Source organism: Camelus bactrianus, chromosome 20 (assembly GCF_048773025.1).
Source record: "Camelus bactrianus isolate YW-2024 breed Bactrian camel chromosome 20, ASM4877302v1, whole genome shotgun sequence".
NCBI classification, from domain to species: Eukaryota; Metazoa; Chordata; class Mammalia; order Artiodactyla; family Camelidae; genus Camelus; species Camelus bactrianus.
In genome coordinates, this window is record NC_133558.1 from 43,381,419 (window position 1) to 43,406,689 (window position 25,271).

Genomic DNA, 25,271 nt, shown 5'->3' on the forward strand with positions numbered 1-25,271 from the left:
ATCTGAGAAATGGTAAAAACATGCATCTCAATGAATCCGAGTTATGGCGAAAAGAAGGGGGAAGGTTAAGTAAATCTCTATCCACCAGAAAAGACTAGCCAGTCATAAAAAGACAGAAATTTAAATCAAGAAAACTTTTTTTGTTTTTTTGGTGATGAAAAACAATGCCATATTTTAAAACAAGGCTTGGGCCATCAACAACACCCTGAGAGTTGTTGAGGAGGAGAACATAAAGCTTCATATAGACATGAAAGTGTTCCAAGTCCACTTCTCGAAAAAACTTAGCCAATCATGTGTCCAGTTGATTTGAAAATCCCGATAAGTAAATAACTCAAAAGTGGGAAAGACATGGTATTAAATAGTGGTAGTGAGCAATGAAATCCAGGAAGTTTATAGCTATATTTCATTGTTAATATAACAAACTGGAAGCAACTGTCTAAACATAGTAACTGGAGGACACATACACACACGCACACACACACACACACACACACACAAACGCACACACACACAATCTGGAACAGCAGAGAGGTAAAATATGCTAAATTTATCATTATTGAGGAACAGGATCTAATAGGTTATTTCAGTTTTGATAGTGTTATAGGAATACTGGTCCAATTACATATAAAGTTATGAACTTAGAGATGATTTATAAAAATTTAGAGAGAATTTTCATTAAAAGGCAATATAGCTTCCAAATCATTGAAGAGAAAATTAACAATAAAAAAATTAATCAATCCAGCTAATATGGAGTAACAGAGACCATATTTACCACCCTAAAATAAACCACAAAATGGATACAATATATGAAGCAATGATTTTTAAGAGAGGTGAAAACGATCATCCACTAGGACCCTGTCCTGCCACCACTATACCGAGGCTGCTAGGCCTCCTACTGCCATCACCAATAATGTCCACCAAGAGGTGACATTTCCTTCCTCTGTTCCTACTGCAGAGCCAGTCCTGAGCAGTCCTTTTGCAGGTTTTGGCAGGCAGCTCCCAGAAGTGCTCTCGTGGACCTTGGTCCCTTTTGGCCACCAGCAAAGGGATCAAGGATGAGCAGTGAGCCTCCTTAATCATCCAAGACCTAGGAACCTATCTAATTTCTGAGCAGGGCTTCACTCTTCTCTGCTGTCTGGTACTCTCTGCCCGGCTTCCCGTGTCCCCAGTTTGGGCAGCCTGCACGCTGGCCACAGCCCATCAGAATCTGTTCCCCCGCCAAGAGGCAACGCGTGATCTTGAGTAGGGCTCCAGGCCTCTGGAGCAGCGTGGCTTGGACTGCGTCCTGGCCCTGGGTGCGCGAGCTCCATGTCCGTGGTTGAGTCAGTTAACATCTCTAAGCTAAGTTTTTTCATCAGTAAAATGAAGACATATCAATATGGAAAAATAAAGTCAGAATCGGGGGGGAATAAATTTCTAGTGACTGAAGATTTTTTTAATTTTGAATTATACAGCAAAAGACATCATACAAATTTTACTACTTCATAATTCTAAAGGACAGCTTCTACTGTTAAAACTAATGCATGCACATACACACAAACACACGTGCAGACACACTGACTCTGGCCCACATACATTCCCTACACACACACGTACATGGACTCATGTACCACACACACACATACCATACACACAACCATACACGTCCTCAGACGCACACACACACATAGCATACACACAACCACACACATCCCCAGGCGCGTGCGCGCACAGCCACACACACACTCACAGTCATGTACCACACAATTCCCCAGGTGCGTGCGTGCACACACACACGTCATACACACCTTTGGCGTTATTCTAAATCAATTTACAATTGAGGGTCTCAGTGTCCATTGTTTTATCCGCTCAGAAGATCCTGACTTCGGACCGTGAAGCAGGAGCCCCTCCTCTCTGGAGATGGTCTTTGCCACTTACAGTCTCAGTAGAGCCAACATAAATGCTCTGGACTCTTGGAAGTGCAGGGCCAGAGCATACCTGGGAGCTCACATTCTATATATCTAAACATTTTAAGTGCAGTAGGTTCTAAAGTCCTGCCTTTACAAATATACATTCATTATAAGGGGGAAGGCCAGGTTCAAAATTAGAACAACCAGACTCAGGGGAGTCCTGCAAAGAAAGTGAGCGTGTGGGGAGAGCTGATTCCCAGACTCTGATCACTAGCCTGACCCTTTTCTTCCCAATGCTGGGTCCATCCCTTGCCATAAGTGGCCTTGGATGTGCACAGGGGGACACTCAGATTTCACGTCCGGGCTCTGCCTATAACCTCCATGCAAACAGCTGCCCTTTGGCCTCTCTGTGAGTGCTGGGAATCTGAACTCCGGGGAGAGCCGGTGCAGGCACTAGAAATGGGTCAGGGGCTGCTGAGACAGGGCATTCGGCGTCCTGGGTTTCTAGAGCATGGGATGGAGCCAATGACCATGTCCCCTTGGCCTTGCTGACTCCACCCGATGGAGGGCGTGGCCAGAGGAAGTGTCAGGGCCAGGGGAACCTTCTGCAGTGCAGGACCCAGGGCAGCGGGGGGCCCGGGTCTAAGGAGAGAAGCCCTAAGGAAAAGTCTGTGGAGGCTGTAAGGTACCTTCATTCCCATTAATTAAAAAAAACAAAAGCTTACCACAGGCGTGCGGGGGAAGGGTTTTGTTATAACAAGGGAAGGCACTTGCCAAGGTCTGGCCATACAGGGCTGCTGGGTTTGCCAGGTTGAAGAGGAACCGAGAGGCCGTTTGCCTCCCCTGGGTCTAGACACTGCTTGAATTCTTCCAGGTGACACTTAAATGCAGTGAGACATGGAACTCTCTAAAGTTGTTAAAATATTCATGGTGAGCCATTCAACTCTCTCCTCATTCTTGGCTACGAAAGCACGATAAACACAGGTGGGAATCTCATCAGCCTGTTGGTTGGTTCACTGTCCATCTGGCGCCCCCTCTTGTAGGAGCCTTTATCACATCACCCAGGGCTGACCCATCTCAGGATCACAGCTGATTTTCCACAGGTGGCACCACTTGCTGGTGACATGAAGGAACCATGTTAGCCACCTCCCAAACTCTGAGGCTTCTCCTGGGAGGAGCCTGCAGACACCCAGTCCAGCCTCTGCACAATGATGCTCCTCAGTGTCACTCCCGGCTTGCTGCCCTGGCCTCTAGCTCTGGCCAGAACCTCGCTGAATTGTCGATAAATGTCCCCCATGCACCACGTCTAAGCTTGGGGTCCAGAGGTGACCATGGTTCTTATTTTCTTCCCGTCGATGGATTGTTTGATCTTCATGTAATCGTGTTGGCAGGAAGGCCAGTACCGCCCTCTTGAGGCCTCCCCGAGCCGCCTCTGTCTATAACTGTCCTAGCGCCCCAGGGGATCGGGTCTGAAGCCTGGCACTCAGACACGAGGATGACAGCTGGAGAGACAGGAATCCACTCCTGCTGTGGCTTCTGCTGAGGCTCGATGTGGCCATACAAATGGATCCCACAGGCCCTGACTTCACTTGACTCGCTGCAGGGATGCTCCCACACTGCCCCGTTCCTCCCCAGAGACAGAGGGCTTTCTGCTTGTTCCCGAAGGCCCCACCCCCGAGGGGCACTGGGTCCAGTGGAGCATCCAGCCTGGTTCCCCGCCAGCACTTAGGGTTTTGGTGGGGCCTGGAACATCAACTACCCTCCCCTTAGGGGCCTGTTTGTCCTTTCCAGCCAACAGACCTAGGTCATAAGCACTTTAACTCACCTGAGGGTGTTTTCCTCACTTCAGGGGCAGTGAGGACGGGGCTTCTTCACACTCCAAGCGCCCCAGGTCTGGATGCAGACAGTCTGGCTCTCCCCCCAGTCCTGCAGTTCCCGGCCACACCTGCTGCTGGTCACAGTCTGTGCTGTGTTCTCTTCCAGGACAAGGGGTGCACTCTGACCCCCGCCCCGCCCCCACCAGCGGTGGCAGAGGCGGCGGACAGGCAGGTGAGCAGGGGCCTGAGACCGTGCCCGCAGATCAGTGCCCCAGAGGCCGCTGGTGACTAGAGGGGGCACGGGGCAGAAGGCAGCATGGGATGGGAGGAGGAGGAAGGTTCAGGATAAGGAGATGAAAGGGGGAACGGATAGCACTGTGAGGACCTCGGCCATGAAAGGGAAGAGAAATCACAGTGACAGCTGGAGCGGTGTCGGCGTTAAAAGCTGCGGGCTGTTTTCTTTAATTTTATTAATTACCAATATATATTGACAGATTTCTTATTTTATTAAAGATTATGTTCCATGTCATATAACAGGATAGGGTATGTTATTATTTATTAAATAATACATAATAGAAGATATACTAGCATATTATCTTCTGTTTATTTATTAGCAGATAGTATATAATACATATGTAGGTGTTTATATACATAATATATAATTCATGCATCTATATAATATATAACCCATAACAAATAATGTAAGATTATGATTAATATATAATATAACAAGATTACATAAAAATAATGATGTAATATTACCCATTGTATGTCTTGGTTCATGACACATTCTCATCTTAGGTGCCTGTCAGAGGTATTTATGTATTAAAATTAATATTATAAGACACAGTTATGAACCTATCACCCAGCATCATAACAGGAATATTGACAGTGACATACTGTGTCCTCTTTCCCTATCCTGCTCTTGGCCTCTTCTCACAGGAAGTAACCAGCATCCTGAATCCTGGCTTACCCTTGCCTTGTGTTACTTTCACACACACAACATTTAAGATCAGTTAAAACAAATGAACTGCAGGTACATGCAATGAAGTGGATGAATCACACACTCCATGTTACATTGAAAAAGTAACCCCTAGAAGGTAGCCGATAGTGTGCTATGCTTTTAACTGTGTATATATATGTCAACTAAACTCACTGAATTAAGAACAACTACAGCTAGAGTCCAGGTGGGAGAGGGACAGATAAAAGGTGAGGTGAGCAGATTTGCTGCAGGTGAGCGAGTTCCTTTCCAGTGACATGTCATTCTCTCTGAAGCAGGAGGCAAGGCCATCTGCTGGGAGTCAGGGAAGAGACAGAGGGAAGGTTAGAGGTGTGCAGAGAGCAGAGAATGTTGACACCACTGAGTGATAAGTGGGGAAATGTGCTCACTAGAGAAATCCTGGAGGATTGCCTGGCAGCGGCAACATGGTGGGCATTGATTTGTAGTCTTGGAAATCTGTGCTGGGAGAGCCTGCTGCCTGCAGGCTCAGAACAAGTAGAGCTGGCTGAACCGAGATGGAAGTCGGCCTGGTGAGGAACTGAAAAGGTCAAGGCTCAAGGGGGTTTTGTCTGTCATAAAGAGAGTGCTGACTGTGGATGCAGAGCTGGAAGGTGGGGAAGTGGAAGTAAGAGGAACGTGGACAGGCAGGAAAGCAGAGGAGTCAGCGCATGATGCCCCAGTGAGGGTGAAGGAGGGCCAGGGAGGCTGGTGGAGAAGAAGCTGGACGGCTAGAGGTGGGCACTTAAAGGAGAGAGGCTGGACCTGGGGTGGAGACACGCCCGGGTATGAGCCCGGGGGGAGGGTGAATGGGGGGTGGCTGGCTCAGGCTGACGGAGAAGAAGACCCTACAATGACCATACTGGGTGGTGGAAGGAGAATGAACTTTGACGTCTTGATGGTAGGAGGCGAGGCAATACAGAGCTGGTGGTCCAGGTGCTCCTGACTGAGGCAGATGAGCAGGGAGGCCAGGGTGGCAGGCACTGCTAGGAAAGGATCTGGGTTTTCCATGTGCTCCCACGAGGGGAGGAGCAATCATCTGAAGGTGGAAAGTGAGCACAAGGAGGCCAACCCAGGCTCCTGATCAAACGGGGGGTGTGAAGGTGCAAAGCGTCAACTCCAGAGATGGTGGCCCAGGAAGCAGGGACCACGGGTGAAGTGAGGGGGCACTCAGAGAAGAGAGGGAGAAGAGTCTTCTGGGTGTAGGGGGAAGAGAGGCCCCAGGACAAAGAAGCACAGAGGCACAGTGATGAGGATGGACTGGCTCTATGGTGACACTGCAGGGATGGCTGGATCTTTGTCCTGAGGGCTTAGGTTGGGGGGACTACTGGCCTCATGAGGATCCCCCTCTCAGCAGCCTGGACAGAGGCTCTCGCTCCTGAGAGCTGTGTGGCCACCACTGTTCCCGGAGGGGCTCTGCCTCCATCTTCTCTTATCAGACTTTCCTGCCCAGCCCCCGACCGCCAGCGAGGGAGCCTGGGCCTCGCAGCTGTTTGCCGTGGAGGGACACAGGCTCCTCGGAGGAGCAGGCGGATCTTACTTTGCTCCGTAACCCAGGGCCTAGCAAAGCGCCAGCCCATGCGTGGGCCATGTAGGGGCTCGGATACTTACTATACTAACTCAAAGCAGTAGAATTGCAGAGCTGGAGGAAGTGACCACTGAGCTCACAGAGTTCACTGCCCACACCCCCATTCTACAGATGAGGAATCAGAGACCAAGCAGTGAAGCAGCCTTGGCCAAGGTCACGCTGCTCGTAAATGCTGGCCTGTGTCGGGCATGCCAAGTGATGAGCTGCAGTGAAGGGGCTGAGAGGGGTCTCTGGGGCCAGAGAGCTCGGGTTCAAGTCCCAGCTCTGCCATTTATTAGCCGTGTGATTAATGAATGTCCTTACCTTTAAAGTGGAACTCATAGTGGTGCCAACTCATTGGGTTGTCATGAACACAGCATTCCTGGAACAGCAGGACAGAGTTCTGTAAAGGTTTGCTGTTGCTTTGGTTATGATTATTATCACCAAGTGAACCCTGAAATGAAGAACAAAGGCAGCAAGAATTTTTATTTTAAAGGATTTTCAAATCCTCTGATGAATGCTTCATTTCATCTGTTCAAGTTTTCATTTGACCCTTATTAACAACTACACAATGGATGACTTTTGAGGCAATCTTGCTTCATGTCTTTAATTCTCACTAACGACACAGGCTATTTAACAGGCAGCAGTTTCTTTTCCAGGAAGAGGGACAAAAAGTTAAAAATGACTCAGTGCCTCTCGGTCCCCAGTGAGTTGGTTGTGACCTGTCAACCCAGCTTTGGGGAAGTGCCCGCTCCCCCTGGGCCCACTGAGCTGCCCCGCAGCCTCCAAGGGGTGCCGTACCCCCACACGAATCCAGTCTCTTGGTTCCTATCTTTGCTTCAGATCCCTCAAGGACTGCCCATGCCCCAGGGCCCCATCTTCCCCACCAGCCTTGGCTGCTGGACTCCAGGACACCATCCTGGGTCTCAACCATCCCCTGTTCCTATGACCGCTCCACTACTCTACATTTTGTCCTTCAAGTGTGGGCTTCTGTGGCTCGCCACACAGCAGGGGTCTCCCCGTCCTCCACCTTGGGTAACTGCATCGTCCTGCACGGTGCCTAGGGAACCCGTGTGGAGGCAGGAAGAATACAGAACAACAGGTGCTCAGAGGGGCTGCCTTTCCCACTGCAGGGGCCCTAGAGAGCTTTCTCCCAGCTGGTTATTCACAGGCGCTGAAGCTGTGGAATCTCGATCTCACCAATTTAAAGGGCATCATCACTAATTGCAAAAGCAATCATTTCTTCAGTAGCAAAAAGAGAAAAGACTTTGTGTTCCCCACCTCCAGCTGTTTTCCTCCACCTTCAGATGTTTCTCATCTCTGGGCAAGGGTAGAATGCAACTCACAGAATATTATTTTTCAATGTCTTTTCCCACTCTGAAGATTGCTTTCCCAGAACCGATGAAGGCTAGAATGGTTTAGCTTCCCTGGACTGAGGATTCAGAGGCCTGGGGGGAAGGGGGGAGGGGGAGGTGAGATAACTCAGCAATATTGAACCTAACAGAGACATTAAAAGGTTCTATTCTAAACAGAAAGGAAGCAGGATGCTATAGAAACAGGAAAACCATAGTTGGAAATGCAATAACGAGTTGCAAGAGAATAAACATAAAGATGTAAAAATGAAAAAGGACATCAAAATAAAAAAAGTTGGGAATGGGAGAGGGGAGCAAGAAAATGTAGATTTTTTTCTTTCTTTTTTTTCTTCGTTATTCTTAGGATGTGTTGGAGCCTACGTGATTATCAGTCTAAAGGAAATAGATATAGTAATGGGCTGATATATTTGAAGAATAAGGTAACCACAAATCAAAAGCATACAATAGAGTCGCAAAAAAACCAAAAAGAAACAAACTCAAAATGGCTTAAAGACTTAAATATTAGACACGACACTATAAACTTCTCACAAGAAAACATAGGCAAAACATTATTTGACATACATCTCAGCAATGTTTTCGTAGGGCAACCTAAGCAAACCAAGCAACAGAAATAAAAGCCAAAATAAATAAATGAGACCTAATTAAACTTATAAACTTTTGCACAGCAATAGAAACCATAAGTAAAACTAAAAGACAACCTATGGAATGGGAGAAAATATTTGCAAAAGATGAGACTGACCATGGCTTAATTTCTAGACTATATAAATAGTTCATACAACTTAATAAGAAAAAAATAAACAACCAAATCCAAAAATGGGCAGAACAACTAAACAAGCAATTCTCCAATGAAGACACACAGATGGCCAATAGGTATATAAAAAATGCTTAATATCGTTCAATTATCAGAGAAATGCAACTCAAAACTACAGTGTTATCATCTCACACCAGTCAGAATGGCCATCATTCAAAAGTCCACAAACCATAAATGCCGGAGAGGCTGTGGAGAAAAGGAAACCCTCCTACATTGTTGGTGGGAATGTAGTTTGGTGCAGCCACTGTGGAAAACAGTATGGAGATTCCTCAAAAGACAAAAAAAAAAAAAAAAAAAAAAAGGCTTATCACCTAATCCAGCAATCCCACTCCTGGGCATATATCCAGAGGGAACCTTCATTCCAAAAGATACCTGCACCCCAATTTTCACAGGAGCACTGTTTACAATGGCCAAGACATAGAAGCAACCTAAACATTCACTGACAGATGACTGGATAAAGATGTGGTATTTAGATATAACAGAATATTACTCAGTCATAACAAAGAAGGAAATAAGGCCATTTACAGCAACATGGATGGAACTGGAGATTATCTCACTAAGTGAAATAAGTTAGACAAAGACAAGTATCATATGATATCATTTATATGTGGAATTTTTTAAAAAATGATACAAATGAACTTATCTATAAAACAAAAAACAGACTCACAGACTTATAAAACAAACTTAGGAGTTTGGGATTAACAGATACAAATTACTATATGTAAAACAGACAAACGACAAGGATTCACTGTAGAACACAGGGAAGAATATTCAGTATCTTGCAACCTATAATGGAAAAGAACCTGAAAAAGAATAGACTATGTATATGTACAACTGAATCACTATGCTGCATACCTGAAACTAACAAAACAGCTGTATAACTGAAACTAACAAAACATTGTAAATCAATCACATTTCAATTTAAAAAAAAATTGATAAGCTCTAAATACGTTTATTCAAAGAAAATCTTGAACCCTTCCCTCTTACAAAATTTAAAATGGGTAGCTTGAGCAGGACCAAATTATACTGGATGGGCAGTTACATATCTTCTCCAGCACGTGGCCCATGCTACACACACATCGTGTTTTCCTACAGGTAAGAACAGCCCTGACTGCACAGCGAGCGACTCTTTCTGGGACAAGGGCCTCTGTGGCAGTGGCCTCCTTGTCACCGCTCCATCTCACCAGGAGGCCAGGGTTTTCAGAGGGGAGGGGACATAGAGCTCATACACTTCAAATTGATTTCCCAACAAAACTATGGAAAAACCAAATTCACCTGCAGTGTAGGGAACATGAGCAGGGCCCCTAAGCAGACCGACAAGCCCAAAGTAAGATGGCCCGATGTTCAGATCGGAACCAGAACAAAGACCACCTGGCCCCAGTTAAATGACCACCACCTCACCTGCAATGAACTGCTCGTACTCAATGTCAGGGATGTTTCTGTTGAGACTTGGGAGGTCAAAGGAGTCGGACCAGGGATCGGGGCTCTGCCAGTGGTAGAGGTGGCCCCAAGGGAATAGCACCAGTACCGGCTCCTCCATCTTCAGCAGGGTCTTCAGGAGGAAGGCAATGTGGATGCAGACGTTCCTACGGAGGTTGAAGCCCTCTGGAGGGTTGAAGTCACACAGAAGGTACCTGGCAGGGAGCAAAGGAGAGCGGGTCTTCAGGGCCAGGCCTCTGCACAGGAATCCCGGCTTAGATAGAACAGATACAACGGGAATCCCTGCACAGCCCATGGCCTAGACTCCAGACACATTCAGCAGCTTCTGGTTTGTAAAGTGGAGGCACTGCCCACCCATCTCCATGTGGCCAATTACTTCAAGTCCGGGAGCAGTTGCGGAAGACATCTTGGCATCCGTCTAACACCACTAAGCACCCGACTAGCATCTGAGCACCCGTTCTCCAGGGGCTCTCAAATTTCTTGTTCTACAGAACCCTATACACTCTTAACAATTACTGAGAACCCAAAAGGCTGCTATTTATGTGAGTTTAATCTATCAATATTTCCTGTGTTAGAAGTTAAATAAGAAGTTAGAAAAAGTGTATGAATTCACTTAAAAATATTAACAATCTACTGTATGTTACCATTAATACTCTTAAACAAAATATAATTCTACTTTTCAAAAGAAAAATCATTAGTGAGAAGAATAGCAGTGATTTTAATTTCTGCAAATCTCTTTTGGACTGGTGAGAGCTGAATTCTCCTATCTGCCTCTGCATTCCCTGTTTTGTGATATCGCAGGCCAGGTTTTCCCTGGAAAACCCCGCAGGAACTCGGGAGAGCAAGAGTGTGCAAAAGGCAGGTGACATCCCGGCGTTTCTATGAAAATGGTCTTGCACCTCAGGGGCCTTGGATACACTTTGATAACTGTTGCCCTATCCAAGGCGAGACTCTTCTACACAAGAGCCAGGCAAGGGTCCTGGATTCTGTAATGAGTTACCGCCACCACACCCCTCCCTTCTCTGTGTGTTTCTCACAAGCTCCATTACTGCAGATGAGGATGTAATCCTCAACTGGGGCCTCTAATCCCAGAAGACTGCTAACTTCAAGAGGGAGGGTCCCATCTACCATCCCTACACCCCGCATAGTTTATTTTGAGTCAAGCCCTAGATAACTGCTTATCGGCACTGACCCTTGTGTCTTATTCCTGAGGTTGACTGAAGGAACCAACATCTGGATGGAACTGAAATTTCCCTGCAGATAAACAAGGCTGATAAGCCACCCCATTCCAACACCTGATTCTGGGGCTCTTCAAAACCCGGGTAAGGCCCCGCTTCATCTAAGATGGGTCCTCCGCCTGCCCTTCCCGGGGGGTTCTGGGAGGCCGCGGCCACCAAGGGCGACCCAGACTCGCGGCCCCAGCCCCAGGGCCTGAGGGGGAGGAAAGCTTGAGGCTGTGCCCAAGCCCTGCCCCGCCCCGCCCCAACACGCTCCCCGGCAACACAGCCCTCCCCGGCTACCGCTCCAACCCCGATCCCACCCCGGTTCATGTCCGCCGGCCCCGCCGACGGCGCGGACGTACGTTTACCGTCTGTGGGACGCCGCCCCAGACAGGATGTCGGCCGCCGACTGACCAGGCCAGAACTAGTCGCCCGGCCGAGCAAGCCGCCATCCCCAGCAGCAAGCACCGCCATGGTCCCGGGCAGCTGCACACTTCCGGAGCCCGCTACCCGCCCCAGAAGCGCACGCCGGCCCGCGCAGAGCGTGGCGCCTGTAACCATGGCAACTCCGCGGGGCCCTCCCCTAGCGCTTGCGTCGTGCGTCCTCCCGAGTCTAGTTGTGCGAGGGCAGAACTTGCGGAGCCAATGGGAGCCAGGGCGCAGCCAGGACGGGGGTTGGGGGAGGCTTATGGGACAGCTGGGCGGGGCCGGGGAGGGCAGGGCCGCGCGGAAGTCCTGACCTGCAGGTGGCGCCGGCCGGAGGCTGGGGCGTTGCTGCCACCAGTGGGCGGGGCAGCGGGGCAGCGGGGCGGGGGCACCCTCACCTGTCCGTGTGTGGGGATCAGCCTGGGCTCCGTGGCCTCCGCTTGCACCGGACGTGGACCCAGGCTACCGGTGGGCAAGAAAGAGGACTGAGCCCAGGCACGCACGGCTGGCCAGGTAGGGCACCTGAAGTGCAGATCCGCCAGGCCCGCTGCCGGCCTTGAATACGCGCTGCTAGGCAGTTTCCAAGAAGACGGGATCTGTCATAAGCGGGGAGGTAGGGCTTGGGTGCCAGATGTCGGGTTGGGTGCAGTCTCACAGGAGAGCCACGGTGAGAGGGCGCAGAGCGGCCCCTGTGTTGGCGGGGCTAAGAGTTTGGGGTATAGGGTCGGGGTGGTGTGTGCCTTTCTCTGTGGTCTCCTCACTCCAGAGCAAGGGGCTCTGCTTCCCCCCTCCCCTCACTGCACTCCCTGCCTTCCCCAGCAACACCTGGGGTGTGGTCATGTCGAGGCAGGGAAGGCCCAGGGAAGGGGCTCATTCAGGGGCAGGGGCCACTCTGCAGGGATGCTGGACCTGACAGCAATGCAGTGCTTCGGAACTCCCCTGGGCTGGGTTTCTAACCAGTGGGATGGAAGGGCCTTTCCTTCCTGGGGTGCATTTGGGGGAACTAGATACGTCATGAATGTCAGCCCTGAAAATGGAGGCTGTGCTACATCCATTCTTGGAAAGAAAAATCAGGCCCTTCCAGCCCAGGTGACTCAGAAAGTCAGTCAGCAATGTTCGGGGTCCCCAGTTTAGGCTTTCAATTAGAGCTGAGCGGCTCAGGAGGCCAGATCCCTGTCCGTGGCTCCAGGAGTAGGCTTTCTGCTGGGGGACAGGATCCTCACAAACACCTGTGTCTTTGTGGGTCACTCCCCTCTGACAAGCTGGGAGGCAGGGTGCAGTTGTGGGAAATCGTGTTTCCATGAGGAGAGGGCCACCAAGTGGTGGGGGCACAGGAGACAGTGAGAAAGAGTCCCGCAGCCTTTCTGGAATCAAAAAACTGGCAAATGTGAAAAAGTGCATAATTTGTTTTATTGAACAGGCTGCTTATGTACGTTTGGAGGGCCAGGTTCAAGGACTCTGCATCCCTCCAGGACAATAGCCTCAAGAGAAGAACAGACAGAGCAGGAAGAGATGTGGGGTTTCTCCCAGGAATGAGGCAGAACAGGGATTTCTGCAGATTTGCAAGGAGACCCCGACCGCTGAGCACGGGGTTACAACCCCACGTGACCCTTGTCGTGTTTGGCTTGGGCTCTGGGTCTGGCCTGATCATGTATTCTTCCAGCTGAGTTCCAGAAATTCAGAGGGTAGATTTAGGGAGGCTGCGTTTGGAACCCGGTGTGGAGACGGAGGGTCCTTTATCCTGAGTCCCCTCAGCCTAATCACTGTAGCTGAGTTCCAACACCACCCAGGCCCCCAGGGTGGCCGTGGAGGGAGAGCAAGCCTGGCAGGTGACCCAGGGGTCCCACTGCTGTGCCCCTCCCTTATCTTTGTTCCCTTTCACCCCGGAAGGTGTGATTGTCTCATGTCATGGTGACAAGCCATCTCTCTTCTCTGTCAGGTGGGATCCCCACCCCCGCTCAGCCTTCTTTCTGCATGGATGCTGAAGGACCAGGCTCACTTGAAGTTCTGAGTTTGAGCAGTAAGGTGGAAACAAAGAAACCAATGGAAACAAAGAAACAAGTCATTGTGGCAAAGCTCCCCACCACAGAGAAGCTGCCCTGAGTGGAAGGGAGGGTGTGGGCATGCCCATTTGTTTCGTGTCTCCCAGTGCTCTTCGCTTTCTTATTGCAGACCTGCATGGTTACAACAAAATGATCTGCAAAACTGAAAATATTTACTCTCTGGCTTTTACAGAAAAGGCTGACCAGCCTCTGGTTCCCGTACCGGTCAACTGATTGGAGTACCTTTCCAGTTTGGAAACATCTGGGCAGGCCCAGGTTTGCAAAATTCTTTAAGAGTAGTTATGGAGTTTTGCTTCTAAACATTTTTATGGCTGTATACTTCTGAGCGAGGTTGTGCTGTGTAATTCTGAGCCGGGATTTTCTCAAACTGTTTCTTATTTCTTATACCGGACACCCCTAAATTCCAAGGGGAATGGGATGTTAAGGAAGCCATGGAGTTTAGGAAAAAGATACAGATTTCATTTCCATTTAAGCATCGATGTATCTCCATCCTAGGCAGCATCGGTTCTGTGGTATTGATAGGGGAACTAAATAGCAACCAAATTTATAGAAAATAGTGGGTCATTGGGTACACAAGTTCTTCTTTTCAACATTTTTGTAGTGTTTGCAGTTTAAGATGACCGTTCCTGAGAAACAGGCAGCCTCTTAGAATGAAATAGCATTTTCCCTGAACCATACTCAATTTTTATTTCGTAGACAGCAGGAAGGGCAATCACACATCCAACACATGGGGACCTCAAAGATAAAACGTAACTTTCTGGGAGCACACTACCCCCGTCTCCCTCTGCTCTTTTCACTGTCCCATTGTCCCTGAAGGCTCTTTCGTATCTTCTGCTCATGACTCCAGTAACTCTTCCTTCTCGTCCCTCAGCTGGTAAGTTTACTTTTCTACTTTGACCAAGCAAACTGAAGCCAACAGAAAAGAACTTTCACCAGCAACTCCCAGCACATCCGCTCGCCTTCTGATGTCTGTGACCTCACTCTCGCTGCCCCACCTCTTATTACAGGTGACATCGAAAGCCAGATCATCCAAAAGTCACCAGGGGGCCCATCCATACAATCTTCTCCGGGCTGTCACTCCCACATCCATCCTCTCTGTCACTACCTCATCTATTTTGTTCTCCTGCTAGTTGGCTCCTATCAGTATATAAAAGTCCATCCTCTTAAAAGAAACAAACAGCACTCCTTGACTCTAATTGGCCCCCACCAACTGCCACCCCATGTCTTTGCAGCAAATCTTTAATGAGTCGTTTAAACTCACTGTCTGCATATTCTCTTGAGCCATTCCCTTTTGCACCCACTCTGGCTTTTCCCCTGATCTCTCGCTCTATGGAAACTGCTCTGTCAAGGCCATCAGTGACCCCACGTTGCTAAATATAGTGGTCAGTTTTTAGTCTTCATCATGCGTGGCCCTTTGGCAGCATTTGACCCAGCTCTTCCATTTCTCCTCCCCCGTGTTCCTGCTTCACTTGGCCTCCAGCCCATCGCTCTGCTTTCGATCCACTGGCTGGTCTTTTGCCAACGTCTCCTCTTTTTTCCAAATATTTACTGCGAATGTGCCTCGGAGTTGGGTCCTGGGTCTCTCCTCTATCTCACTGCTATACTTTTGGTGGAAGCAACCAGACTTGGAAATTGACATGCCATCAATTTCTCGATTTGTCCAAAACTCCCTGATTGGCCTTTTCCATTTGGAACTCTCTCCCTGATACTCATATTCTTTCTCTTTCATTCATCTTGCTTTCACATTCATACATATGTTCTACTGTGTAAATTACTTTTCCAAATTTTGAATCAGTCCATACATATCATGTGAAATGCTCAGATCTCTATTATTTCCACTAAGATGCTTATTCTACCTTAGAACCTTTCTGCATTTCTGTATTTATGTCAATAAAGTGAATAGTATTTCTATAAGCCTCATAGTTAAACAGTGTGTTTGTTTGGGGCTATTATGTAACATGAAATAATGATACATCAACATAGTCCTTTTTCATTTAATTTTATGTAACACCAAGATGAGGTTTTTGCACTGAAGACTGTTTCATTGAAATTTTACCTACGTTATGGACAGTCAGTTTATGTGAAAGCCCTCATTTCTCCCCTTTTCTGATATATTTTCCATTTGGCTATTATAACATGTAACTTGGCATGAAATAAAGTTCCAAATCCATTCACATAATAAAATTAATACATTTAAATTATATTTTTTAATGTTAAAAAGAAAAAAAAAAACCCCAGACTCCTCTACCTATTAGGCATTTCTGTGGCAATATCTAATAGACTCCTTCATCATGACATTGAAGAACTGAGCTGATTCCAGCCCCTTTCCACCTGCTCAGCCCCATCTTGTCCCATCCCCTGTGGATGGAGAGGACATCCATCCCATTTTCCAGGTCCAGATGTTGGAACCATGTTCTTTCTCTCTCTTTCTCTTACACACACACAGACAGCAAATCCAGCTTGTTAGAAAATTCTGGCTACTCTGAATTCATTAACCACCTACTCCCTGTTCCCCACCCTCCTAGGAGCCACCTTCAGCTCCTTGTTGGACACCAAATAGCCTACTTCTTCCATCTTTGCTTTTCTACAATCTCATCCACACAGAGTCAGAGGGAGCCTATAAAAGCATACATTTGAGGGGGTGGGTGTAGCTCAGTGATACAGTGCATGCTTAGCATGCATGAGATCCTGGGTTCAAACCACAGCACCTTCACTAAAATAAATAAATTAACCTCCTCCCAAGAAAACCCAAAACAAAAGCATAAATTGGACATCACCCATCCCATCAAAACTCACTAAAAGGGTCACCATTCCATTAGGAGCCAAAGTCGTCCCAAAGTCTTCCAGGACCCGGCCTGCTCTGCCTCTCCGCCCACACTCTCCCCATCACTCTGGGGGCCTCTGGCTCCGGCTCTTCCTTCTTCCTCCGGATCTATTCTGCTTCAAGTTCATTACTCCTTGAGATCTGCCAGGATTGCCTTATTCCCTCCTGCCTGCCTCCCACCCCACCACCATCACCTGAGTTTGCTCATATCACTCTTATTTTTCCCCAAGCTCTTGCTACCCCCATCATGTTGCCTGTTTTCTCTGCTAAAACTCTGAGCCCCCAGTGATGGGGAGTCGTGTCTATTTTGTTGACTAATAAAGCCCAAGAGCCTTGGGAATGGGTATAGTTACTAGATTCCCATAAGTAGTAGGAGCTTATACAGATTTGATGAATGAATGCAGAGGTCCTGGTCCAATTCGATGGAGCACTTCTGTGTCGTGCTCAAAGATTAACTCTCCTTTCCTCCTGAGAGAGGGTGACCACTTCCTTGGTGATCAAAGGCAAGATCTATTTTCTTTATGCTGTTAACCTTAGGCGGGGAGACTGGGGGATCTTCATTTATATTTTAAAATTTGATTCACTCTGCAGTTTGTCTCCTGTCTATGTATCCTTTTGAGAAACCGTTTATGAGTGATCATTCTTCCATCAGATTGAACAGGATCCAGGGGGAAGTACCAAGCCTGTCCCATCGGCCATCCTGTGTGTCATGTCCTGTGACCCAGTGGATGCTCAGCACGTAAGTGAACCAACAGGAGTGAGTGAAGAGATGGGAACATCTCATTATTGTGGTGGCTGCACTCTGTCCGATGCCTTGAGATTTGGGGAAGGGTTTACAACTGCGGAGGCGAGATGTCAGGTCCTCTATGCTCTTCCTGAGTGCCCTGGCCTTACCCATTCCCCCAGCCCCCTCTGGGCAGCCAAGCCCAGGAGCTGGGCCACCGGCGATTGTGCTGATCAATAATCCACCTCACCCAAAGTCCGGGGGTAAGAGCGGCCAGCACAACTGGTTGTAAACTCTGAAGTCAGGTCCTTGGAGGAATTCCTCACTGAACAATGTTTTGGACCTTTTATTTTTCTCTATAGCCTCCAGCTGAAGAAACAGATTGCCTTAGGTACATGAAAGGTGAGGACACCTACTATCCCCATGGAGCCCAGGTGGGGCTGGGAGTCTGCTGTTTGTACAGCCGGTGGGCTCGTGTTGCTTTGGGCATCCCTGTGCCTGAATTCCTGCAGTACACTCGGTGGTAAGAACGGAGGTGCCTGGCAGGGAGGGAAGCGTGTCGGGGGACTACACAGCTGGGGAGACGTTAACCTGGGGTGAGCGGGAGCCGGCTGATGCATGGAATCTCGGTGCAGGGAACTCTCCAAACTCAGAGAGGTTCCCACTCCCGCAGGGTCCCTTTGATCAGGGTGCTAGGCTGTCAGCACTGCAGGGTCCCTGTGAGGATCATGGTGCCTTCAGGCAGTGGGAAGTGAGGGGTCCAGTGGCAATTAAATTAACTGTGCACCCAAAGCCAACCCCCTCTCTTTCAGCCTGTTTCCTAATCTGCAAAACTGGAATGATGTTAACCATCCCGCAGGTTTGTTGATGGGCTGGGTGGGACACACTAGACAGCCAGGAGCTGGAATTCCTCTGTGCCCTGATTGTTATCCTTCCTTCACACTATTTACTCTCACAAGTTCAGTCTCTCTGTCTCTCTCTCATTCACTTGTAACTTTCTCTCCTGCTCTGGTTTCATTTGATTCCCACCCTCCTCCCAATCCCCAGATGAGTGAAATTAATTTCTGTGTGTCAGTTCCAAATTCCCGGGAAAGATGCTCTGTCCCCTCTGGATTGGTTGTCCAACCCATCAGTTGCAGTCAGAGGAGTGAGTCCCTCTGTGACCAGAGGAGGGGCTCTGCCCAGCCCCCCAGCCACCACTGTGGGAGCACATAGCTCTCCGAGGAGGAGGTACTGGCTGTGACTTGGTGTCACTAAGTGTGAATTTATCTCTCCTCTTGCCCCACCTCCATCCTCCTAAACAAAGATGAAAATTAAACACTCCCGAGATTTGTGTCATGGAGCACTCAGGGTGGGGGCTAAGAGGGCTGGATTCCCTGCTGAGTGTAAGGGGCTACAGTGACTCCCAAACGAGAGCCTGTAAAGGAAACAGCACCGGCCCCACCGGACACTTAGGGTGCTGAGTCTGCGTGACATTGAGCCAGGCTTCTGACCACAGCTCAGGGGTCTGGTCCGACCGGTTAGTCTTTGAAACCAACCAGCTTTGGATTCCTCAATCCCTCCCTGAGGTTTTACCTGAACCACGAGCTTCTGTATCTCTGAAGACAGATGATGAGGACCCTTCACGTAAGGCATTTGCACAGCCCTGTGCGGGAATTTGTGCTGCACGGTCTGCCCGGCGAGCTGACCAAAGTTCGTATTTTACTGATCTTAGAAATAGTCTGGTTTCCTGATGCACTGTTTCACTGAACAAGCAACAGAAGCCACCTCTGGCTGATAAAAGCAAAAAAGGGACTTAATGAAAAGATACTGGGAGGGTGCATGGAGTGGCCCAGACCAGAGCCGACCCGGGGGCCGTAGGAGATGTTGGGGAGCCCCAGGCACCAGGCTGCGCAGGGTGCTACCGGGCCCCCTGCTGCCCCAGCAGGGACCCCCCCTCCTCCTGACACTCCACCTCACTGCAGGTTCATGTCCCGGCAGGGCCAGGTCACACTGAAGCCACCAGCACACACCTCAATGGGGGAGTTGGCCCCTTCTCAGCTGAGGGCGTGCCTGCTGTGGGGAGAGGCCCAGTTAGAGGAAGGCGGTTCCCCTACTGTTCCGAGTTAATGCGCAAGTCAGTGTCCATCACTCAGGAGAGCCGGGCTGGTCGGACATCATTGTGGTGACTAGGCCGTCTGAGTTCACGTATTACTTTTTAGGTTGGAAGGCCCAAGAGGGAGAAAAAGTGGAGGTTCTAGTACTTATTTTATATTTCCCATGTACCAGGTGCGGTAAGCAAGCCACTTCAGACAAGGCCCATAACAACCACATTAATAGGCCACGGAGAAAGTCATACAGTCAGGCCTCTGCAGCCCCGAAACCCGTGTCCTCATCAGTTCCGTAGTTACCAGTGGAAGTTGTAGGGATTTATGGGACTGTGTGTTCCTGTGGGGGCTGGGATGTGTGTGTTTAAATCCACATCTTCAGAAACTCGGCCAGAACCACAGCCACTGATTGCATGGAGGCAGAGGAGGGGAGGCTTCCAGCCTCTGGTCCAGCTCGTGTGGAGCTCAGAAGTTGCTCCTTCTGTCCTGAAAACAACACCAGAGCTGAGGGAGCTGCAAACCCACTGCTCTTCTTAGATCCACAAGAAAACTGAGGGGGAAAGCTGCTCCCAACACAGAGAGGCAGCCTGGCAGGCTTGGAGAGTCACAGCTCCCAGGGCAGAACCCGCTTTTGTAAGAACCCCGGGGGCAGGCAGATTTAACAGATCCCTGAGGCCAGCTGGAGGCTCAGCGGGGGGAAGTCCGAGTGTGACAACTCCAGGGGGCCAGTCAGAGGGGCCCCCTGCTCTTTTTCATGCATTTTACCTCCAGGACCGTATCCTGTTCTCAGAGTGAAGATCATAGGAAAACTCCTCATGGTTCCTGCCAGGAAAGGAAAAAATAGCTCTATTGAAATACACCCAGAACATTCTCTTCCATTGTGGGGGGTTGTGTTTTTTTTGTTTTTTTTTTTTTATGAGAAATTATTTTACCAGAGCCTAACCTACCTGGGGGAAGGGAAATACATTCTGTGTCACCCAAATTGGGGTGGGGGAAAGAGACACACTTGTGGAGGTCACAGCTCAGGGCACAGGCTCAATGAGAACTAATCACAGGACTACAGATGCCCTGCTCTGTCCCGCTCCCCCAACACCTTACCTCCATGTCAGTAGGGCCCCTGTGTAATAACAGGAATAAAATTAAAAGAAGTAAATGTCTCAGGAGTGTCTAGGGAATACCCAAAGACAGAGGGGAGATGAAAACAAGGACACACGGGTGGCTTTAGCCTCTCGCACGAATAGCTGTAGCAAACTACACACAGCCCAGCCCCAGTAGATAAACAGAAATCCTCACAGAAGAAACTATTTATTTTGGTTCTCTTACCCAGTGCATTCCATGGTGCATCCTCGCCTAGAATTGAGTGGAAGCAAGTCCATCTCAGAAGGGACATACCTGAAGAGAAATGGCTTTCCAGACTCTGAAGGGCAGAGAAAGCACCAGCCTGGGTTAGAGAAAGGTGAGGGGTGGGGTAGGGGGTTGGCTGCCTTCTTCCCCAAATAAGGAACCTTCCTGAGGCCAGCACAGTGGGAGGGAGGGCCATAGGGTGGAAGCAGCCAGACTTCTTCCTGAGAAGTGATAGGATGCCTCCAAGGGACCATTCAGGTGCCCAAACTGTGTCCTGATGGTGGGAGTCAGTCGGTCTGCCTCAGAGCCCAGGACTGAGGTGGGCGCACAGCAGGCCGGTCTTACTTGGCCGGATCCATTTCACTTCTCCGAAACCCTGTGTAAAACATGAAGCGTGGACGACCTGGTGAGCACAGCTCTGCCCTCAAGACCGGTTTCAACTCCTCTCTTCCCAGAGAACAGCATCTCTGAGCCCGTCCTGGGTGACCTCACAGAGATCACCCTAGTGGCCCAGGCTAGTGACCGGGAACATGTACCTTCCTGCAGCCAACCCCAGACGTCCACTGATGCATCATATACTGGCAAAGATGTGAGTTCCTGTGCATTGGTCTAACAGCAGAGACTCTGCCACAGGCCCAAGAGGTGGTGTGTGGGACAAGCAGAGGTGCAGGAGTGTACGCAGTGCAAAGGTGTAAGTGGTGGCAGGGGTGCAGGGGCTGTGGAGGGTGCAGGCAGTTCAGGGGATGCGGGGGTGCAGGCAGTGCGGAAGGGCAGAGAGTGGCAGGGGTGCAGAGGTACAGGGAGTGTAGGGGTGCAGGAAGGTGCTCAGGCACGTGGCCAGGGTCAGAAGGCAAGTGCACATCCTCGCAGTCAGCCTGACCCCGGGAGATTAGTGCAATGGTCTGGGGTGGCGGAGGGGGCGGCGGCGGCGGCGGCGGCGGTGGGTGGGAGGCTGCCCGGGCAAGCCGGTCGATTTCTTCTCTTCCCTGCAGCCTGGCCTGGGGGGGCGTTGGCCGCCGGAGATTCGCCAGATGTTGGACTCCAGGTAAGCTTGCTCCTGGGTGGTGGGGCGGTTAGGTCAGGGGGCGGTGGCAGCGGCAAGGGGGCGGAGCGGGGCTGCCCCTGGCGAACTGATGGAATAGCTGCCTTCTCCCGGCTGCCGGGCCTGGGAGCGGCCTCTGCTGCCCCAGGTCGCCGCACACACCTGTCCCACTCAGCTTGCTGAGTGGGGAGTGGAGGCGGTGTCGTTAAGTTGCAGGGCCCACGGGTATAGGGGGGCTGCCGCGCGGAAGCCGGTCAATTCGCTCCGCTCTCACCCGCGGCGGAGCCAGGGCCGGCTTCTGCTGCCGTAGAGGCGGGACGCCGGTCTCCAGGTGAGCTTGGTCCTGGGAGGCGGCGGCGGCGGCGGCGGCTGGGGGTTGGGGTCCGTTCCAGGGAGCTGCTCCATTTCTTCTCTCCCCCGCGGCCTGGCCTGGGGGCGACCTCTGCCGCCAGAGATTTGCCTGAGGTCCGACTCCAGGTGAGCTTGCTCCTGGGAGATGGGTGCGGTGCATTCAGGGGGCTGGGAAGTTGGTGGCTGCGGGGATAGGGAGGCTGCCCCGGGGGAGCTTGAGGATTAGCTCCCATGTCTGTGCCACGTGGCCTGCAGGCAGCCTCTGCTGCGCCAGGTCCCGGGACAACCCTTTCCCACTTTGCCTGCTGGGGGCGGGAGGCAGGGTAGTCAGGGTGCACGGGTGGCGGGGGTCGGGGGCCTGCAGCGGGGGAGCGGGCACATTTGCTCCCATCTTCCCCGCGGCTTGTCCTGGGGGCGGTGTCTCTTGCCCTGGGTTAAGAGACACGTGTATCCTAGTCGGCCTGGCCCCAGGAGGCGGGCGTGTTACGTTGGGGGTGGTGGCAGCAGCGGCAGGTTTTCCCATGGAGCCGGTCCATTTGCTCCCATTTCTCCCCACGGTTTGCCCTGGGGGCGGTCCCTGTTGTCCCTAGTTCGCCGGGCGTCCATCTCCAGGTCAGCCTGCTCCCTAGAGGCGGCCACCGTGAGGTCAGGGGGCAGGAGCGGTGGCTGCTGTGGGGGTAGGGGGCTGCCTTGGGGAGCTGGTGGATTGGCTCCCTTCTCCCCGATGGCCTGGTGTGGGAGTGGCCTCTCCTGCCTCAGATCACCAGACACACCTGTCCCATTTAGCCTGCTGGGGGAGGGGCGCCCTGGGCGGTGCCTTTAAGGTGTGGGGGAGGCGACGGCAGGGATAGAGGACCTGCAGCGCGGAGCCTGTCAATTTGCTCTCCTCTTCCCCACGGCCAAACCTGGGGGCGTACTCTGCTGCCCTAGAAGCCGGATGCCCGTCTCCAAGTCAGCTTGCTCCTGGGAGGCGGGCGCGATGCTGTCGAGGGGCAGAGGCAGCTGCGACGGCCGGCTGCCCCGCCTAATGGGGCCACTTCTTCTCCTCTCCCCTGACCTGGCCTGGGGACGGCCTCTCCCGCCCAAGATTAGCCTGAAACCCCACACCCGGTCAGGTTGCTCCTGGGAGGTGGGCGCGGTGACATCAGGGGTTGGAGAGGAGGGGGGTCTGCCCCTGGCGGGCTGGAGGATAAGCTCCCATCTCTCTGGAGGCCTGACGTGGGGGTGGCGTCTGCTGCCCCTCATTCCCGGGTCACCCTTCTCCAGGACATATTGCCCCGGGGGTGCTGTAGGGTGCGGGGGCGGCGGGTTGTTGTCGGGGGTATGGAGCTTGCCGCTTGGGAGCTGATGGTTTAGATCCCATTTCCCCCGCAGCTTGGCCTGGGGGCAGCCTCTGTTGCCCCAGGCCGCAAAGCACTGTTTCCCTGACAGCTTAACCACCGGAAGTGGGCAGGATGTGCTGAGGGGGCGGAGGCAGCCGCCAAGGCAGCGACGGAGGGGGCTGTCCCTGGCCAGCCGGTCAATTTGTTCCCATCTCAACATTTGCTGCCCCAGTTTCGCAGGACGCCCTTCTCCAGTTTATCCTTCTCCTGAGAGGTGGGCTCAGTGCATGCAGCCCAAGGTCTGGGCTCTCCCCTGGGGAGGGGCAGAACTCTCTTCTTCTTCTTTGTCTTTATTCTTCAGCGAAGTGGTTACTGGCCCCAATTCTTAATTCTGAGAAAGTGTAGCCTGTGTTACGGAGGAGCTGCTGGACAGTGAGGTTTCTGGGTGGGTTTTCACATCAGCTGATGCCCCAGGCAGGCAGGAAATCTATTACTTAGAGCTTCTTAGTCTGGAGTTGGGGGATGGCCCCGCCATCCTCACCATGCTTTTTACAAATGTGTTACTCCCCTCTTTTTCCTAGGTGACATTTTAGGTTATTGGGTCCCAGATTGCTGGCACACTCATCCCTGTTCTCAAACATCTTTTAAACTTGGGTGAAGTGATAAGTTGGGGAAGAAGATGATTTACTGAAAGGTAAGAATACTTAAATTTGCATTAAAGCTACATTCTGTCAATCTTTCTCAAATGATTTTTCTCTGATTCTAAATCCATGACCTAGTGAATGTTGTACTCCTGTGTAAATCATTGATCTTCACATCACACTTGTTGAGTGGTCAACGAGATTTGTTATTTAGATTATTCCTGAAAGGAAAAGCTCAGGCTTTTGAGAATTCCTTGTCTGATGTCACCCAGGCAGTCACAGTAGAAGACAGAGCTGATATAAAAATCCCTAACCTGCCTGAACTGCAAAGCTTCTGGGATTACTGATCCCTGAAATGCAGGTGACTCTTGATGATAATCTGGGGGATGGTTTACATGATCAGATTCTTCCAGTCCTGTAAATGGGTTCCGTGGCCCCAGCCCCGGGAGAGCTGGTCATAAGGGCCATATCGTGAGGGGTGGGATGGGAAGGCAAGGTCTAAGAGCTGGCATCACTGAGATTCCACACTCGCTAAACACAGACCCCAGAGCCTAATTGTTGTCAGGTTCTGTTCTGGATTTGAGAGTGTGTTCAGACATGATTCTTGCCCTTCAGGGGTCACTGCCTGGGTGGAAGTAACCTTTACATAAATCTGGGGAGGATGACAATTAAGTAGATGGGCTGTTATGATTCTCAGTGTGCCCAGGCTCGCTCTTCCAGGCACTCGTGGGACTAACGAGAGTCATGTTATTCACTCATACACTGATTTATTACCCTTGAATTGATCATTTGTCCCACAGTAAGTGAAACAAGCGACGAGGAACCTGAGTTTTGTCCCCTTTCCTAGCACTGATTGTATCTGTCAGTCAGGCGCCCTGCGTATGCATTGTGAAATGGTGGTATTTCTTGCCCAATGGGACTGCACAGTCAGTTCTGAGAATCAGGGGAGACACGTGGGTAGGACAGCACACTGACACACATGGCACCCCCCCACCCCATGAGACAGCATTTTCGATGCTCAGGCGACCCGATGTAGACCGCGGTGCTACACCTGAGCATGTTTAGTGATCTTGGGGGCTATGAAAATACAGGCTGCCGGTCCCTACGTCTGGAGACTCTGAGGGTGTGCACCCCAGAATTCTGCATTTTAAGAAGCACTTTAACTAATTCTGATGAAGATGATCTGAGTGTCCCACTGAGAAACACTGGTGTGCGATGCACCAGTATTGAGGATTCTCAGGGAGGGATGTCTTTTCACGATGGTCCAAGGGCCCTCACGAGACTTTTGCCTTGGGTGTAATTGTATGTGTTCGAAAGTGATGTCTCTCACTTC

The 25,271-nt window shown here is 50.7% G+C and overlaps 2 protein-coding genes across 26 annotated transcripts in view; one reads left to right on the top strand and one right to left on the bottom strand.

Annotated features, from left to right (window-relative positions):
- Positions 1-4,191: 4,191 nt before the first annotated feature.
- On the bottom strand, positions 4,192-11,195 carry LOC141574280 (GDP-fucose protein O-fucosyltransferase 2-like). Its single transcript, XM_074349049.1, has 3 exons — positions 11,087-11,195; positions 9,856-10,088; positions 4,192-7,718 (listed from the first exon to the last, which is right to left on the bottom strand). The coding sequence occupies exons 1-3, from the start codon at positions 11,179-11,181 to the stop codon at positions 7,711-7,713; spliced, it is 336 nt and encodes a 111-aa protein (XP_074205150.1). The 5' UTR covers positions 11,182-11,195; the 3' UTR covers positions 4,192-7,710.
- Positions 11,196-11,829: 634 nt separating this feature from the next.
- Positions 11,830-25,271, top strand: part of LOC141574279 (uncharacterized) — a 150,045-nt gene continuing 136,603 nt past the window's right edge. For 15 of the 25 annotated variants that reach the window (XM_074349021.1, XM_074349022.1, XM_074349024.1 and 12 more), the window contains exons 1-11: positions 11,836-12,053; positions 13,480-13,858; positions 14,475-14,610; positions 17,080-17,166; positions 17,514-17,674; positions 17,964-18,010; positions 20,566-20,694; positions 21,038-21,171; positions 21,575-21,627; positions 23,407-23,571; positions 23,879-23,991. In XM_074349021.1, coding sequence (XP_074205122.1) covers positions 14,569-14,610; positions 17,080-17,166; positions 17,514-17,674; positions 17,964-18,010; positions 20,566-20,694; positions 21,038-21,171; positions 21,575-21,627; positions 23,407-23,571; positions 23,879-23,882 — 822 coding nt within the window. In that variant the 5' untranslated portion in view covers positions 11,836-12,053; positions 13,480-13,858; positions 14,475-14,568 and the 3' untranslated portion in view covers positions 23,883-23,991. Of the gene's footprint in view, positions 12,054-13,479; positions 13,859-14,474; positions 14,611-17,079; positions 17,167-17,513; positions 17,675-17,963; positions 18,011-20,565; positions 20,695-21,037; positions 21,172-21,574; positions 23,572-23,878; positions 23,992-25,271 lie in introns of those variants that run through there. The other 10 variants (XM_074349026.1, XM_074349027.1, XM_074349028.1 and 7 more) reach the window with 10 other exon arrangements.

Coding starts and splice junctions, on each gene's coding strand:
- LOC141574280 (XM_074349049.1), bottom strand. CDS start 11,181: ATGGGGTGGCTTATCAGCCTTGTTTATCTGCAGGGAAATTTCAGTTCC. Junction 10,089..11,086: donor CTCAGGAATAAGACACAAGG/GTCAGTGCCGAT, acceptor GCTCCCTGCCAG/GTACCTTCTGTGTGACTTCA.